This window comes from Corapipo altera, unplaced genomic scaffold (assembly GCF_003945725.1).
Source record: "Corapipo altera isolate COAL_440 unplaced genomic scaffold, ASM394572v1 47, whole genome shotgun sequence".
Classification (NCBI taxonomy): Eukaryota; Metazoa; Chordata; class Aves; order Passeriformes; family Pipridae; genus Corapipo; species Corapipo altera.
Genome location: NW_020884897.1, coordinates 7,742,898 through 7,759,265, shown reverse-complemented (window position 1 = coordinate 7,759,265; position 16,368 = coordinate 7,742,898). Strand labels below are relative to the sequence as shown.

Sequence of the window (16,368 nt, the reverse complement as noted above, 5' to 3'; positions counted from 1 at the left end):
TAAAATGTATATACATAGGAATGATTTTAATTTGCAATTAAAATTTAGACATACAATTTATTAGCATCAATATTTTAAGAGGGTTCCTTCCAAAAATGAATACTCTTGCTTTTTTTTTTTTCCCTAGTTGAACTCTCTTCAATCAATGTAACAACGAAGTTATTTCACTTTACTTAAATAACGCAGATCAAAATTTCTTAGAAACACCTTCCAGAGGGCTCTGTGGCAAACACACCTTCGGACTACTACTGCCATGGCTGCCATTAGAAACTGTCCCTTTGGGCATCTCTGAAACCAGGGAGAGCAGGCAAGCTATAGGAAAGTCTTAGGGTCCAAGCTAATTACTGCTGGAAATCCCTAAATAGATGTTTCATTTTCAGTATTAATGTCTTCTCAAAACAAGAAAGCATTCCCAGAGCAGTAGTGATGATTATTCAGTTGCTTCCCCTTACTTATCCCTCTTCCCAGATCCTGAGGGTTTGTGACAACAAGGAAGGGTCTTGTTATTCTTGCTATTTGTTTTGGATTTAAGGTATCATGGCTTCCTTTCTGGTATTTCACATTTTAGACAATTTTTGTTTATTTATTCCTCGCTTAATACTACAACTATTTGAAATAATATCAGCATCTAACTAAGAGATCAATCACTAACACATCATTTATTCTTTACAATCTTCTCTACATCAGTACACAAATGTAAGCATTTTTAAATTTGAAATCATCTTACATTCAGCTTTCTTGCATTTGTCATATGTTATTTCCATAAGACGTAAATCAAATCTATTTTAAAATCTAAGCATAAATAAAGTCAGGTGTTTTATGTACTTAAGAGTCATGCACACACTTGAAATAAACATGTAACCACTAACATCATGCTATTTTGAAATTCTTCTGTGAAAGTACATGGGGTTGTTGGGGTTTTTTTGATGGGAAGCTCATGGTATTTTGAGAGACTAAGGCAAGGTCTCTTATGAATCATTTTGGCTACAGAGCTTTTTGGATAAAGAATGAACAATTTGTCCTTAAAGAGTTCCAGTTGTGTTAACTCTTAAAAAATGTCTCATCAGGAAGATCCCATCAAGCTACAAGGTTTGTCTACCTAAATACTCACAGAGTTTTTACAAAGACAGCTGCAGAGTATTTCCTCTTCCTAGACAAGACTAAGTGCCAGCAAAAGGTAGTAAAAGTGTCTTTGCATCCAACAGTATTTGCCAAACCAGTTTCCCCTTCCTGTTTTTCTGTATCTCCAAATAACAGCTTTGTAGTATCCAAAATACATATTAGGATCAGAGGATAATGTCAGTCTCACTTCCTACGTTTAAAGAGACGCACCTTTTTTTAAGGTATTAAATTTCATGAAGCATTTACTTTTTAAAATGTGATTCCTTCTATGAAAGCAGCTCTATCATAACACAGGTCACCATAGCTGAATAAACAGTTTCCATTAAAGCTCAAAGTGCCAAGATCATCATGCACAAGAATTGTTTCTACAGCATGACTGACTATTAGCAAGCACCAAGGTCCCAGATAAGCTGCCAAGAGTCAAAGATTCTGTCATTTTATACAGATTTTTATGCTACTGTCTTTAGAAAAAAATATAGATGAAAATGATGGGGCTTCCTACAGCCCAGTTTCAGATAGACAATGTTTCTAAAGGAAAAAAAATGATAGTATTGTCTCAAGAAATAAGACTTCAGTGGAAGTCATAAGGAACAGGTTAAGATCACTAAAATAACTTTACCTGAGCAAAGCAGGACTTTTAGAAGAAATACAGTACTTTCCTTCTGTATCACTGGTAACATTTTACTTTATCAGCTAAAGCTGTCAACTTGATTTTGGTGCTAAAACAGAGCTGAAGATACTTATTCTGGAAAAGCTGACGTGAAAGGAGAGCAACAGGATCTAAAAGCAAGGGAGGTAGAAGCATCTACTTGACATTAATCCCTTTCTCCCCTCTCAAAAAAGTTAAAATTTAGGCTGTCACAGTACCACAACAGAACAAGGGACTGTGACCCTCCCACTCAATCGTAGAGTGAGAACATCACTGATCCCTGTCTGAGACACTTCAGTGCTCTCCCTGCCTTGCCTGGTGATCCCTCATGGCACAATAAAGGACCTGAGGAGTGCCAGAGTAGGCACAAGGGAGGATCTGGGAACTCATGGCTCAGGGACAGAGGAAACAGAGAGAGGGTAAGACAGCAGCATAGACAGCAGCACAGACAATCAGGTCAGCCCAGGCTGCCCCAGACCAGCAGCCTGGCAAACACTTTTAGTCAAGGATCTTGTTCTTCTGCTTTCTTTTTTCAGAGAGAAGACAAATCACCTATTCACTTGAAAAATAGAATTATTTTTGGATATGTTAAAAATTCTGTGCTTACCTGCTTTCCTTTTGTATCTTGTGATTATGAAGTAGGAAACTATGTAGAGAACAGCAAACAGGAGAAAACAGATCTGGAAAAGAAAAAAAACACTGCATCTATTAGGTTGTGAAGAAATGTCTGGATTTTAATAAACAGAAAATCCAGTCTCGACAACTTAAAACTGAATTCACATCAACAAGAGTGTATTCTATGTAAATTTCAAGACTCTTACATTTTATATCTTATTAATAGAAAGCTAAACTCATAAGAACAGTTTAATTAGAATAACAGGTACTGGGCAATTATATGGCCAGCAAGTTTTACTCTAAAATTAAGAAAAAAGCCTTATTTACAGTGTAATTTTTTTTGTCTGGGGGAGGGGTGGGTGGAGTGGGTTGTTTTTTGAAGTTTGAATCCACTTGAGTTGTGAAAGTTATCAGACTTATATGCCCTTCACATGTAACCTAAGGATAATTGTATCTTATACAAGGGGCTCTCTGAAGATCTATTTTGGAGTAAGCTGTAAAGCTGTGGAAAGAAAGAAACATGTTTACTATTTCCATCAAATTAATTCCAGGTGACAACACTCATTCCTCCAGAGAGACTCTCATGTGCCTACACTGGATGAGCTTGAGCTCATCAAACATGATGTTTGCTTCACAGTCAGAAGCCAGGGGCACAATCTCCCTCTTCATAAGGCTGGGGGCTTATTTAGGTCAGATGTACCTTGAGCCCAGAGCGACTTGCATCAAGTTGTTTCTAAGACATAGCACCGGAATTTCAACACAAAAAGGTAAGACCAAATCACCTACAAATATGTCGGAAATCTTGGAGGAAAGGAATCGATCAGCAGGACAGTTTTAACCCTCCAAGTCTTTGTGGGGTTAAAAACAAAAAAACAAACAAACAAAAAAAACCCCACATTTTATTTGCTCCTGAATGAGGCATCAGTGGCTCAACACTGTTTCCTTCACCTTGGGTGTTGATACTTTAAAAACGTGACTCAGTCCGAAATGCAGCAAGAAGGAAGCATCTTCTGTGCAGCAAAATAACTTCACTGGGCAATAGCTGATCTACTTATTTAATCAATCATTTGTAGATTTGTTGCCTTGAAAAACTCACTGTCTTAAAAAACTCAGGAGCAGAAAAGTTACCCTAAGAAAAAGGGAAAAGTGAAAGAGAAGGTAGTGATGATAACCCTGGAAAATTTGCATCTAAGTAAGCATATTGCATCCAAGTCAGCAGAATCAGAGGGAGAAAGAATGCATTATTCAGGAAGGACAGCTTTTTTATGAAATACTGATAAAAATAAACTGAGAAAGTTATTTCCCTTGTGTAGTCAGACATTTCAGATTCAAAAAACCAAAGTATATCCAAGCATCTGAGCAAGGCCTTTGGGTGCCTAGAACTGCCCTACAGGTGCCTCCCAGAAGTAGGACAGTGCTGTAGGTCTGAAAGTGGCAACCAAGTTCATTCTCTGTGCAGGCAATACACAGCAGCAACACCCAAAATACAGATGCTGAAAATTAGATTTCATGACTAGATCTCCAAACTCAAACATTTAATCTGAATAGAGCTCACCACTCCAACTCTCCTCAGGAAGCTTCAAAGAGGAAAAGGTTTTGATAAAGAATTCAATTCTTTAAATAAATAATTCTAATTATAAATAATATTATTAAGATTTAATAAAAAAAGTTGGTATATTTTTGAATCAGGAAGAACAAAAGAAGCTGAGAACAGCCTTGGTTTTTCAGTACTCTGACCCAGCTTATCCTGTCAGCATCAGAAAATGTAATGGCAGTGCTGAAAGAGAATCCTTCTCCAAGCTTCCAGTTCCTCTGAAAACTAGACCAAGGCTACAGACAGAGACATCTAATTTTAGGCACCCACTTTTTAAAATCGGGTATCACGTACACAGGGTCAGTGAATTCTTTAAAAATCTTTTAGATGCAAATAACACTGTACTGACGTAAAAGAAATATGTAGTTAACTTCATTTTTGGTTTAATTTTATTTAAAACAAGAACAAAAGTTACTGCAATCTTGTTTGTACCTTCAAATAAAACAAATGACCTTTATTTTATCTGTGATAGAAAGGTTACAATGAAAATGTGGGTCTGTGCTTAAAAGGTACCACTGAGATAAAGGAGATGTTTTGAAGGGCACAGCAGATAAAAGCTGTCCAGTAACACAAACTAACAAATGCTGCATTTCTGGTTTTAAATAACAGCTACTTTGCAACTCAGCAGTAAGGGGTAAGCATGTATCTTGGTGTAATCATACCCCTACTTCTGTCAGAATTGAGAACAACTTTGTACATGTTTGATAAAGTTGTTTATTATTGAGAATTCACATAATTTTGAAATGATGGGCAAGAAAACACATAAATTCTGATAAATGAAAGCTGTAGGATCTTAGCAAAAGAGAACTCATAAACTAAAAGTCCTTCATACTGACCACAACAAGTCAAGCAGCAAACTCAGAAATATTACTGCAGTCTCAATTCATACCTGGTGAAACCTCTGATCCTGAACTGTTTCTAACCATGCATTCTGAACAGCTTTCTAAAGGGAATAGCTAAAGTCAGCATCCTAACTATTTATAGAGTGGAACTCAGTTAAGCTGGGGAAAAGGAATGTGTTGCCCATGATAGCTGAAGAATAGGCTCCACTGTCCTGACATGCTGCAATCCTGGCTTCTTATTCCTCGTGCTGCTGTTTGTTTCAGGATATTTCGTACTGGGAAAAAAGAAAACCAGCTTTGTTTGTACTTGCTCAGCTTCAGTTCATGTTTCTCATATGAGTGACTGGGTTTGTGTGCAGCACTCCAGGTACAACCTTACAGCTGTATGGAACAGCATTAAGTCCTTCTTGCTGTGCTGAAAGTGCTTCCCCACATTCACCTGAGAATCACATGAGTAACTCAGCATTATCCTCTGATTCACTGGATCCATCCACACTTCCAGCAGAGCAGCTCTCAAGTTACAGTAAAAACGTGGATTTAGAGCTCAACTTCATCACCACATCTTTTTTAAAAAAAAAAAAAAAAAAAAAAAAAAAAAACAAAAAACCCACACCTTAAAGTCACACTATGTCTATGGCTTTGGGGTAATTGAGTCCTTTCTAACCATGTTCTAACCCTTTTTTGTGTTGACATCTCCTGAAGGACTAGGTTTGTGCTAACAACAGAGTGGTTTACTTCATTTTCACCTAAGTTAAGCAAGACTGTTCTTAATTCTGATACCTTAATGCTTTTTTTTCCTCCCAAAACACACCACCTTTTGTCATGTACAATACAGCCACTTTCTCAGTTCCTTTACAGCTCTTCCACTAAGGAACACTGACCCTAGTTTAAGAAATACCTTTCAATGCATTTCCTGGGTACAGCCCTTGGCATCCACAAAAGGAACACTCTAACAATAGCCATGTGGCTTCAGAAAACACAGTTCTTAACAAGTCCTGATTTGACCTTCCCAAAAATCTCCTGGAAGAGAGATAATTCTCATATGCATATGTTCATAGTACCCTAAATCATCTGTCAGCTTTCATTTCTAATCACTTATTAAAAAGCACAGGTAGTCATACTGAAATAGGGCACTACTCAAAACAGAACACCATAGAAAAAACTACATCGATATCTTCAGTGGGAAAAAAAAGCCTTTATTCTTTAAATTCCATCTTTTCTTCAGAAAACTAGCATATGTGACTGCATTGGAGCCAACACTGAAATATAATGCTAAATCTAAATCATTTTGCAAGCTGTTTCCAACCAGAAAGCAGATTCGTGCCATCATCTCTACAGTAAGAGCAGACAAAAGTTAAGGATACTAAAATACAGCAAATCTAGGACAAGCTATATTCCTCAGATCCCCAAGTTCTCAGCAAGGAGTTTTTCACTGGAGCTCAAATGAAGCTCTTTCAGGTTTGATTTGCAGAGACAGTAAAGACACTGTGCAAAGACTGTACTCAAATGTGATGAGTAAGGATTTCTGACAGCCCCCGACAGTGTTAACTGAAAAAAAAAAAAAAAAACGAGAAAAAAACCCACACTTCACAAGAAATAATACCTTCCAATATTAAAATTTATTTCCTTAAATTCATTCCAACTTTGCCACAGTTAGACTGGGAACTACTTTAAATGCAACTATGGCACCTTGTGGGGAAATACAACTCAGTCCATGTTTGACCAGATGGATCAGAACACAAAGGAAATTAAAAGGAGTCCAAGAAATGTGTACAGTTATAGCCAAACAGTCAAGTGAAGCAATTCTTAATCATTTTTAATGTTTGTGTGTGTGTGTCCCCTCCACACCACTCAGTAACTGAAAACAAAACACATGGATTCTGTGTCACATAGAGGGGCTCCCTTTTAACAGGGGGCACATTAAGGAGTCTTCAAACCTCACGCACGTAATTCATCCACACCTCTTCCCATGGACCAAATACAACCTCTGGTGGGACAAGCAAAAGAAACCTGTCTTCCCCTGGAGGTGCTTTATGCTCCTGCTTAGATCACACACCAGACACGCCAAGAGAGGCTACTTGGAGACACACTGCTCTACATTCTTAGGTATCTGGTATCCAACTCTTCCACAGAGTCATAATTCTGGATTTCTCACCCAAAGTCATCCAAGTATGACCCAAGTCATTCTTTTGGATCTGTACCACACAGCTCCTGTGAGAATGGAGCTGGAGATCACCTGCATACATTTCAGTTCGTAACTGTGTGTCTCTAAGGGGCTGACATTAAACACGAGCAATAACAGCCTGAACTAATTCAAATTACGTTGTACTTATCCCACTAACAATTACCAAGGATCAGCTGACACTAATTTGTCCATGTGGATGACCTTTAAAACTCTGGCACTGAAATTCATGCCTCAGATTGGAAAAAGCATCATTTTTTGTTGCAAGGGCTAAAGCTACCCTTTCATGATAAGAAAGACTATGCTCAAAATGCGTAAGATTCTCCTTTTTTTCCTCTTACAAACAAGATTCAACCATCTTCTACAACTGTAATTCATGTGTGTGTGCATCAAAAGCTGCACTTTCATGTACAGGAAGATCCACAGATTCTATTTATGTAGGATGGAATTATTCCCAACTGTTGTGCAGGAAGCACAGCTGTAGTTTACACAAGGAAGAAAGCACATAGGAGCCTTATCCAATAATTGTCCAATACCTCCCAATCACCGTGCCCTGGTAGCACACACTCCAAAGAGCATCCTGGGCTGTATCACCTGAAGCAAAGCCAATAATCATGGGAAGTAATTATCTCACTCCAGGCAGCATTCATCCTGTCACGTGTAGTTGCCGAGTCTAGTTTGGAGACTCCAGTACAGGAAAGATGTCAGTAATTGCAGCAAGGAAGATGGTCAGGAGGCTGGAACACCTGCCTCGTGCAGACAGGCTGAAGGACCTCAGTGTGTTCAGCCTGAGACAAACAAGGCTTCAGGAGGACCAGACAGTAGCTTGCCAGTACCTATGAGGTGGTCACTAAGGAGAGAGAGTTGAGCTCTTGACCATGGTGTCAGTGGGAGGATGAGACTGAAGGCAAGAAGAAATCAACTCCATGAGGAAAGACAAGCAGTGAAACCAGTTGCCCAGGAAGGTTGTACAATCTCCATTCCCAGAGGTTTTTAAGCCCTAAGTAATCTAGTCTGACACCACAGGTGACCCTCCCCTGAGCAGGAGCTTGGAGTCCAGTCAGCCTTTTTTACTGTCCTAAATAAAGAGGCACCATTACAAACTTAGTCACCTCATAATTTATACCCTTCTCCAGGTCATTTATGAATGTGTTTAAAAGTATTAGTGTAAGCACAGGCTCCTCTAGGACTGTGTCAGGGGTGTCCTCCAAAGATCCAGACATCTTACAGAACAACTTTTAGCAGCAGGAACAACCACAGAACTCATTCACAGAAAGAAGTCACACACCTTAGTAATGTTCTTTGACTTAACACACTTCCAAGCACAAAACACAGGTTCAACACATGTTCATTTCGACTTGAAAAGCATCAAAGCAGATAAGTTATCATTTCCTCCCACTTGATTGCATAGTAGCAGCTACCATAAGGAGAGAAAATCTGGAAGAGCAAAACAGACAAGAAGTGAACAGCATCTTACTATGTTACGTAAGAAACGAAAGATCAGGAAGCTCTAAAAAACTAAGGAGTTAGGGAAGAAAGGAAATAACTTTAAAACAAAGTGGCTGTGTCAGTATCAAAAATTGTTCCTGTTATTACATCCACCAGCATTTCTATGCAAATGATACACGCAAAAAAAGGCTACAGACATAACAAAGAACATCTCCACTTCTTGTTGTTATTTACAGACTGTGTCCTTTTCCCTAAGTAGAAAAAACAGCACGGAAAAAAGAGAAGGCAGAAGTCACCCTGGGTAACATCACCATCTAGAATATGTCTATTTACATGTTTAAGCGTTCAGAACGGAACTGTCTGTGTTTTGCCTGTGATTACTACATACAGAAAAATAGTTGTGTTGCACTTCCCGGGTTTAATTTCTGTAACAGAAAACAACCAAACACAGCACAATACACTCATCTCTTACTGCTCTCACGCTGCTGAAGTACTTTAATGTGCATTAAAATGCCACATGGCAACTAAATAGCTTCTTCTTACTGTTCCACTTGGCAACTGCTTTTGTTTACTTGCAGAAAGGATGACAGGAATAAACTGCAAGAAGATTCAGGTGGAGACAAACAGTTCTGCTTGGTCTATTTCTAATAACTCAATTATCCCACTGACATCTAAAAAGCAAACAAGATGTTCCACCTGTTTTGGATGTGTCAACAGTAAGTGACCTATAACAAACTAAGTACACTAAAGAAAACTAAAACTTCCAACTATGCTCTCAGTTTTACCTCGGCATTCATTATATCATCTGCTTTGGACATCTTATTTTTCTCAAAATGAGATATTAACTATTTATTCTTTAAAACTCTGCACTCTGTGGTTAGATTAAGTTCAGTCTCAATCAGCCAGCCCTATACACTGCATGACACACTAAATTCAACCTTAGGAGAAGATATCAAATATGTCCTATGTCTACAGATTAATTTTCCTCATTAACACCACCCTCCACAACCATGATTCCCCCATGTGTACGGTCTCCTCTCAGGACTCCTCCCTGGCTTAAAACATGTACAAGATGTTGACCCACTTTTTTTTGTTGGTTCCTAAGTCATCAAGAAATCATAATTATAAGTGGTTCACAGGCTGGGTGCCTAGACTTGCTCATCTAGGAAAAGATTCCAGGATGCAACAGAAAATACAAAACATCCAAAAATATATTCCATGTGCTAGAAATTCTGCTGAAGATAAAAATCAGCTTCTACAGCCCTTCAGAAGGTAGCTTCCATATGTCATTCACCTAAAACCACATTCACATTAACTTCACCAACAGCAAAGCTCCACTTCAAACTAATGAAGGAATTCAAATCAATAAATTGTTAGCTTTTACATTCCCTTTTAGGTGCTTAATGGCAATGTATTTATACTGCCAGGTAGAGAGGAAAAAAAAGATATTATGGCATCTCCACAACTATTAGTAACAAGCCCAAGATACCTTTGTTCAGGGTTCTGTATTCCACACCCAGTAATACACTCAAACCCCCTCAGAAAACGACAGCAAGTCATTTTTCTTTGACCTGTACAGGCTACAGCAATGCCATTAAAATCAGAGCCAAGAGTACTTTTCAAAATTAGCACACGATTTAGAAACACTCCCTAGAATTAACACCAACAGCACCAACCCAGACCATGCTACCATTCTGTCCCTGAATGAAGGTACTGCTCAACACTGCACAGCCAGGCTATGATAACATTTGTACTAAAATTTAAGAGTCATTCCATTAATTTCTGAAAAAATAACCTCGGAAGTCTCATTAATACAGACTTAGTAAACAATTTATTTGTTTAAGACAGCTTCTTCGGCTCATATTAATTTTTCAGGGCAAAATGCATATCTTAGAAGACAGAGCTAATGAACTTTCTCATCCTAACACATAAAAATACCCTTCCTTGTCTTCTCACACATACATCTGTAGCATTTTTTAAGTGGCACTCCCAAAACACAAACATATTTAAACTGCAATACCTGTATGTTTTCATAATTCTCTACTGGACATAAGTGATCACAGTCCAACTTAGCAAATATTTTAGACATGTTGCTATTGTCAAATTCAACTAAAACTCATCAGCATCAGTTCTTCCCATAAATATATGAAAAATAGAAATTACAGTGAGATAATGGAAAAAAATTGAATACTAGAGGCATAACCAGATGCTTAAAATCAATAGTAAAACTCTGAAGTACTGTGTTTTGATGACAATCATGAAGCCTATCCTGGTAACCACACCACTGTAAGACAAGAAGGTGAAAGGGGAAAAAAAATATCACACACATACAGTGCTTCTATCCTCTGTGTATTGAACTCAGTCATATGCAGAGTACACAGACTTCAGTGCCATCGATAACATGATACCTGCTGTGGAGCACATGTGATTTGGAAACAGAGGAACTAAAACACAGATCTATAGAATACTTTCCAGTTAATCAAAATTTTCAAAAATTATCGAAGTGTTCAAATATCAAAACAGTACAAAGCACAGGCCTCTCTCTTGCCATCGTGCTGCTGGTAGTTAGAAACAACTTTTAACACATCCAATTAATCGAGAAACTAGAAACCTCTGCGTGGGAAGCAGCTGAGCAACACTACCATACATATTCAACACCAAGCTGATGAAACAGCAACATGAGTTTTGAAACCACCTTTAAGAGAGTCAGTTGGGCCCCAGAAAACACAGATCAAAGCTGATGAAAGTATGAAGCAATTTCCCTTGTCACGTGAATGCCTAATCCGGGGGTTGGAGGCAGTAGCTCATTCCAGGTCATCTCTACCTGGCTGTATCCTCACCTTCTGGACATTACAGGCATAAAAACAAACTACAGTCACAACTTGCAAACTCTCTCCTCTTCCTGTGTTGTAAGTTATGTAAATTCTTGCATGTGAATGTTCCCAAGAAGTCATTTGACAGCACTCATTTATAGGAAAGCGTCTGCAGTTTTCAAGGTAAGAAGGGGGGCATGAAGGGAGTAGAGAGTGAGGCAGAAGACTTTCTTAACAAGAGTTACCACTGCCCTCCTAAATGAGAATAAATACCAAATTAAATATGGGAGGGTGAAAGACAGGAAAGGAGAAAGCACTTCAGTTTAAAACAAAAAAATCACTCGCTTAACCTTGAAATAAAAGCAGTAAGCTTATGTTGAATGGAATAGTTTTTTTAGATAGTCTTCCTTAACCCAAATATCCAAGTATGTCACCAGAATGGAATTCCAACTTCCTTATCACAACCTCACTGGCAACATGCTTCAATTCTCTCTCCACTCTGACATTACCACCATCTCCACTGCTGCTCTGCTCTCCTCCTCACCCACCCCTCAACCCTCCTCAACATCTCTGAAAACAATTCTTTACAGAGTCTTCTGCTAATAAACTCAGTAACAGTCAGCATCCCCCATCACAGCAAAGACTGAGATGTCATCACAACCCTCCCATCTCCCAGTTACATTCTGCATCTTATCCAGTCTCTCCACTCCATGCCCAGCTACCCAAACAAAACCCAAGATGGATATGCTTGTTTGTGGTCCTACAATGAACAGCTGGTTTTGTTTGCTGTCAGTTCTTCCACTTTTCATTAGATTTTCTCAAATCTAATTATACCTTAACATAAAATTTTCTTAAACAGATGTCTGTACCTTCCATGAAGTGTGTCACCCTTCTGGTCAACTGCTACTCCAAAGAAATACACCAGGAACTCAAAGGGAATTATTTTGAACTGTAACTAATTGCACCTTTGTATACTTCAGCCTTTCATGCTTATTTTATGTAAACAGAAAAAGTGGAGCTCTCCAAAAGCTGTTTCTGTTTTGGGAATAAGTATCCCTCTCCACTTGTCTACGCCAAGTATTTGGAGATGCCTATTGATTCCAGATGGATCCACAGTGCTGATCCTAAGGACAAGCAGCCAGAAGATGACTCATCACTTCTTAAAGTTCAATACAGCACCCATGTTTACAAGTAAAGGTATATTTTTAAGATGACAGAATTATGCCAACATTTTATGTACTTAATTATGTTCAATGCACATCAATTTTTCAGCTTTATATCTCATGCCACTACCACAAATAAGTCTTTATTCAGATACAAATCTTTTCCAAAATATTTGAGAAAAAGTAAAAGGAAGCAATACTGAGAAACCTGGGAAAATTTTATTTTTGAGATACAAGAAGCCATTTAAGGTATAAATTAGTTTTAAGTTTTCAATGCATGGATTAAAAAAATTTCAGTATTTGTAGCAAGTTTGTTCTTAAAAATCACCCACCCTTCTAATCAGTATTTTCTTCCTGGCCCACTTGCAGAATATCATCACTTCTGGCATGAAAAAGGGTCTGTGAAGATCACAATTTTTTAAGGAGGCAGAACTGGTCAGGAACAAGAGCACACTCCCAACAGGAGTACGGTGCTTTCTCATTTTACAGCCCTATATGGGACAAATGCCAGCAGTAACCACACTGCACTAGTTCATAGAAGAATCCTGAACCAGTTCATAGAAGAATCCTGAACACCATCTACCCCAAAACAGGACAACACGACAAAAGGTATGAAAAGAAATCGGAAAAGAAAACAAAGTCATTGGTATTAGTGTGAAATTGCAAACAAACAAACAATCAATCAAAGACATGACAGTTGCAACTACCTAAAAAGGCCTTTCTAAACTGCTAGAAATTATTTTTATGTTCAGATCTGTGCACATAAAATAACAATCTTGTCACCTTAAAAAAAAAGAAAGAAACAATATTAAAAAGCTGTATGGTTAAAAAAAAAAGGCCTTATCGTAGAGGAAATTGCATTAAGAAATAGAGAAACTAGGTTTCTCAGAATATTTAGTATCTGAAGCCTGAAAACTTTTAGATCTTCAAATGGAAGCATCTCATGTTTAATATAAAACTACATATGACACCAGTTTCAACATCTGCCTGAACTTGCCTGAAGCACTCAGAGTTATAACAGCACTTCTGTACTCCAACTTATTTTACCAGGACTGATTTTTTTCATCACATATTCAATACAATAAACTACTTCCCAAATATACTACGTGTAGTCTTAAGTTTTCTAAGTAATAATTCTGTGGTCACAAAATTGTGTCCTTCCATAGTTTTCCCCACACTGTAAATACAAGTACAGTGTATATATTTTGCTGAGGAAACCTCATAACTAAGTGTACACGTATATTTTTACAAACTCAGAATTCTACGCTTTGTAAGTGGAAAAATAACAATTAAAAAAGTAGATCTAAATTTTAAAAGTCCAAACTAATGTTTCAAGCTGGAAAAAAAGGAATGTAAGAATATTCTAAAAAGGGAACCCAGGGGACCAGAAAGAGACAACCATTGCACTTACTCAATTTACATTTGAAATAAACAGTTCACAACAACACCAGCAGAAAACAGATCACTTTATAAACAGATGTAATAACAGGTCACAAGGGAAAAGCAGGTCCCTAAAAGCTCAAATATCTTCCATGGATGTGCGAGATCTCAGCAAATTATAAAATTAACCTAAAGGATCAAGAAGGGCAAACTAAGTGTACAAAGTAACAGATCGTATCAGACCAGCACAGAACATTGTCCAGCCCTTACAACTCTTTCATACAAATGCTGATCAAGTACAGAATACAAACCTTCTTCTATATTTTGCCATCACCTACGGTCACTTTTCAGAAAGATGCCTCTTTCAGCCAGAGTTTGGTATGACTCAGGCTTTGTTAAGTCAAGGTTCTCACTGACTTTGAGCAAACTCCTGGCTGTGCCATGTCTCTGACACTTGGGGCATCGGTTCACAATCTCCACGTTTACTTCACTGCATCTGAATTTTAAAGTTCACACAAGTCTGAGAGTCTGGGTGTTTTCAACAACTGTTTGGAACAACAGATCCTCTACATAGATGATTCACATAGAAGAGCTATGCTGAAACTAGAGTAGGGAGTTAACCAGCTTCTAGTAGTAAAGATCATCCTCATGAAGCACCAAAATACAGGGCAGATGATTTTATTGCCAACGGGCACCCTCTTGAAAAAAAGGTACCATACAGACACTCCAAATGAGGTCAAGAGCGAATGGGCCGGAGTTAAATTAAGCTTTAAACCACTGAGTCACTTCAAAAGCAGATGAAGGATTTATTTTTTAAAAAATCTTTCCCTACCCTTGCTCAATCTATAAACATGTATCAGAAATATTTGTCTTTTGAAGGTGGAACTAGCAGAAGTTGGCACCTGCAGAAAGAGACAGGCACCACCAGCAGAAGGAAAACAAGCCTCGAATTTTTTTATGTTACACAACTTTATGGAAAACTTTGTAGCTTGCCAGTTCAGAGAATAGATGAAACAGAAATGAAGCATTACACTGAAGCTAAGTTTAGTGTGCCCTTAGGACTCCATCAGAAAGCACAGTCTAAAAATCCTGTACGTGTTCAAAGAAAATTTCTAAGGGAAAAGTGAAAAGGATTTTCTTTCCAACTACATCAGCTTACTTTGATTTCTCTTCTCTCATGAATGTATCATTTTAGCTTCCAGTAAAGATTGTGGCAGGCAACTAGCTCTCCAAAGACACTACTACCAGATTACATAAATTTGTCTTGCTCCTTACAGGCAGATACAGGTTTCCTCCCCTGTAATATTAAACAACAAACACAGAATCATGGTACAGTTTGGGCTGGAAGGGACTTTAAAGATCAGCTAGTTCCAATGCCCTGCCATGGGCAGGGACACCTTCCTCTATACCAGGCTGCTCAAAGCCCAACCTGGCCTTGAACACTTCCAGGGATGGGGCATCCACAACTTCTCTGGGCAACCTGTTTCAGTGTCTCACCACCCTCACACTAAAGTATTTCTTCCCAATAACTATTCCAAACCTACTCTGTTCCAATTTAAAGCCGCTACCCCTTGTACCACAAAATCCTTCTATTAACTGCTCCACTGCCCCCAGCCCACCTGCAGCTGGAATCAAGGTTTTGTGCATATGTCAGAGTGGAGTCTGCTCCCTCCTCCAGCTGAGGGGCTGATGATTATGCCCACTACCCACACAACATGTCTATTTGCATATTTTAAGAAATTATATTAACCACATAACTTCATGAGCAGCAAGAACAGGAATGGGTAGGAGGGGATGTTAACATAATAGTGCATGTAAGGAACACACTCAGTGTGCTCCATCATGCTCAGACCAACCACAAAAGCACTCGGAATGTGCTCCTGCAGCTATGAGGCTGCACACTCAGCTGGGGGCGGCAGCACTTTGTGCACTCCTAGAATTCTGTGGTCTTCCAACATAAAATCACAACTGCACCAATGCATGACTTAAAAGGCAAAATTGTTATTATTATTCCCACTGGTTAAACAATAACAAAGGTGGTTAGTGATCCATGTTAAGATCAAAGTAAAGTTTCAAGAGAAAGAATATTCTACCTCCACTGTCCAAACAAAACAACACTGCATCTCTAAAATATGAGTTACTGATGTCTTATATGATTTCTTACATGGCTACACCAATAGGAAGAGTTACCAACTGCTCTAAATGGGCTGAAAAAGCTTTAGAAAAGCAGATGCAGTATAGATGAGACATTTCTTTGAGTTTAATAGACCTTCACTACTTATAACAGTACCCAGAGAGGCTGCATACAGTTCCTTCAGACTCAAATATGCATCCTACCAGATACAAAAGCACCATACGTAGCATAAGATTTATCAGAACAAGACTCTGGTGGAAATGAGTAGGAGATATTTAGCACACAAATACAAATGGAAAAACAGACATGAGGGAGAAGACAGGTGATCTGTGCATACACCTGTGCTTTCATACCACAAAGGTGATTAAGATAATGCTTAAAGCCTTCCTTACAAAACAGTATTTTACTTTTTATGCCCCTTCACT

The 16,368-nt window shown here is 38.3% G+C and overlaps 1 protein-coding gene across 2 annotated transcripts in view; it reads right to left on the bottom strand.

Moving 5' to 3' along the window:
* LMBR1 (limb development membrane protein 1) overlaps positions 1–16,368 on the bottom strand; it is a 66,905-nt gene that overhangs the window by 48,722 nt on the left and 1,815 nt on the right. For both annotated transcript variants that reach the window (XM_027648448.1, XM_027648449.1), the window contains exon 2: positions 2,379–2,451. In XM_027648448.1, coding sequence (XP_027504249.1) covers positions 2,379–2,451 — 73 coding nt within the window. The remainder of the gene's footprint in view (positions 1–2,378; positions 2,452–16,368) is intronic.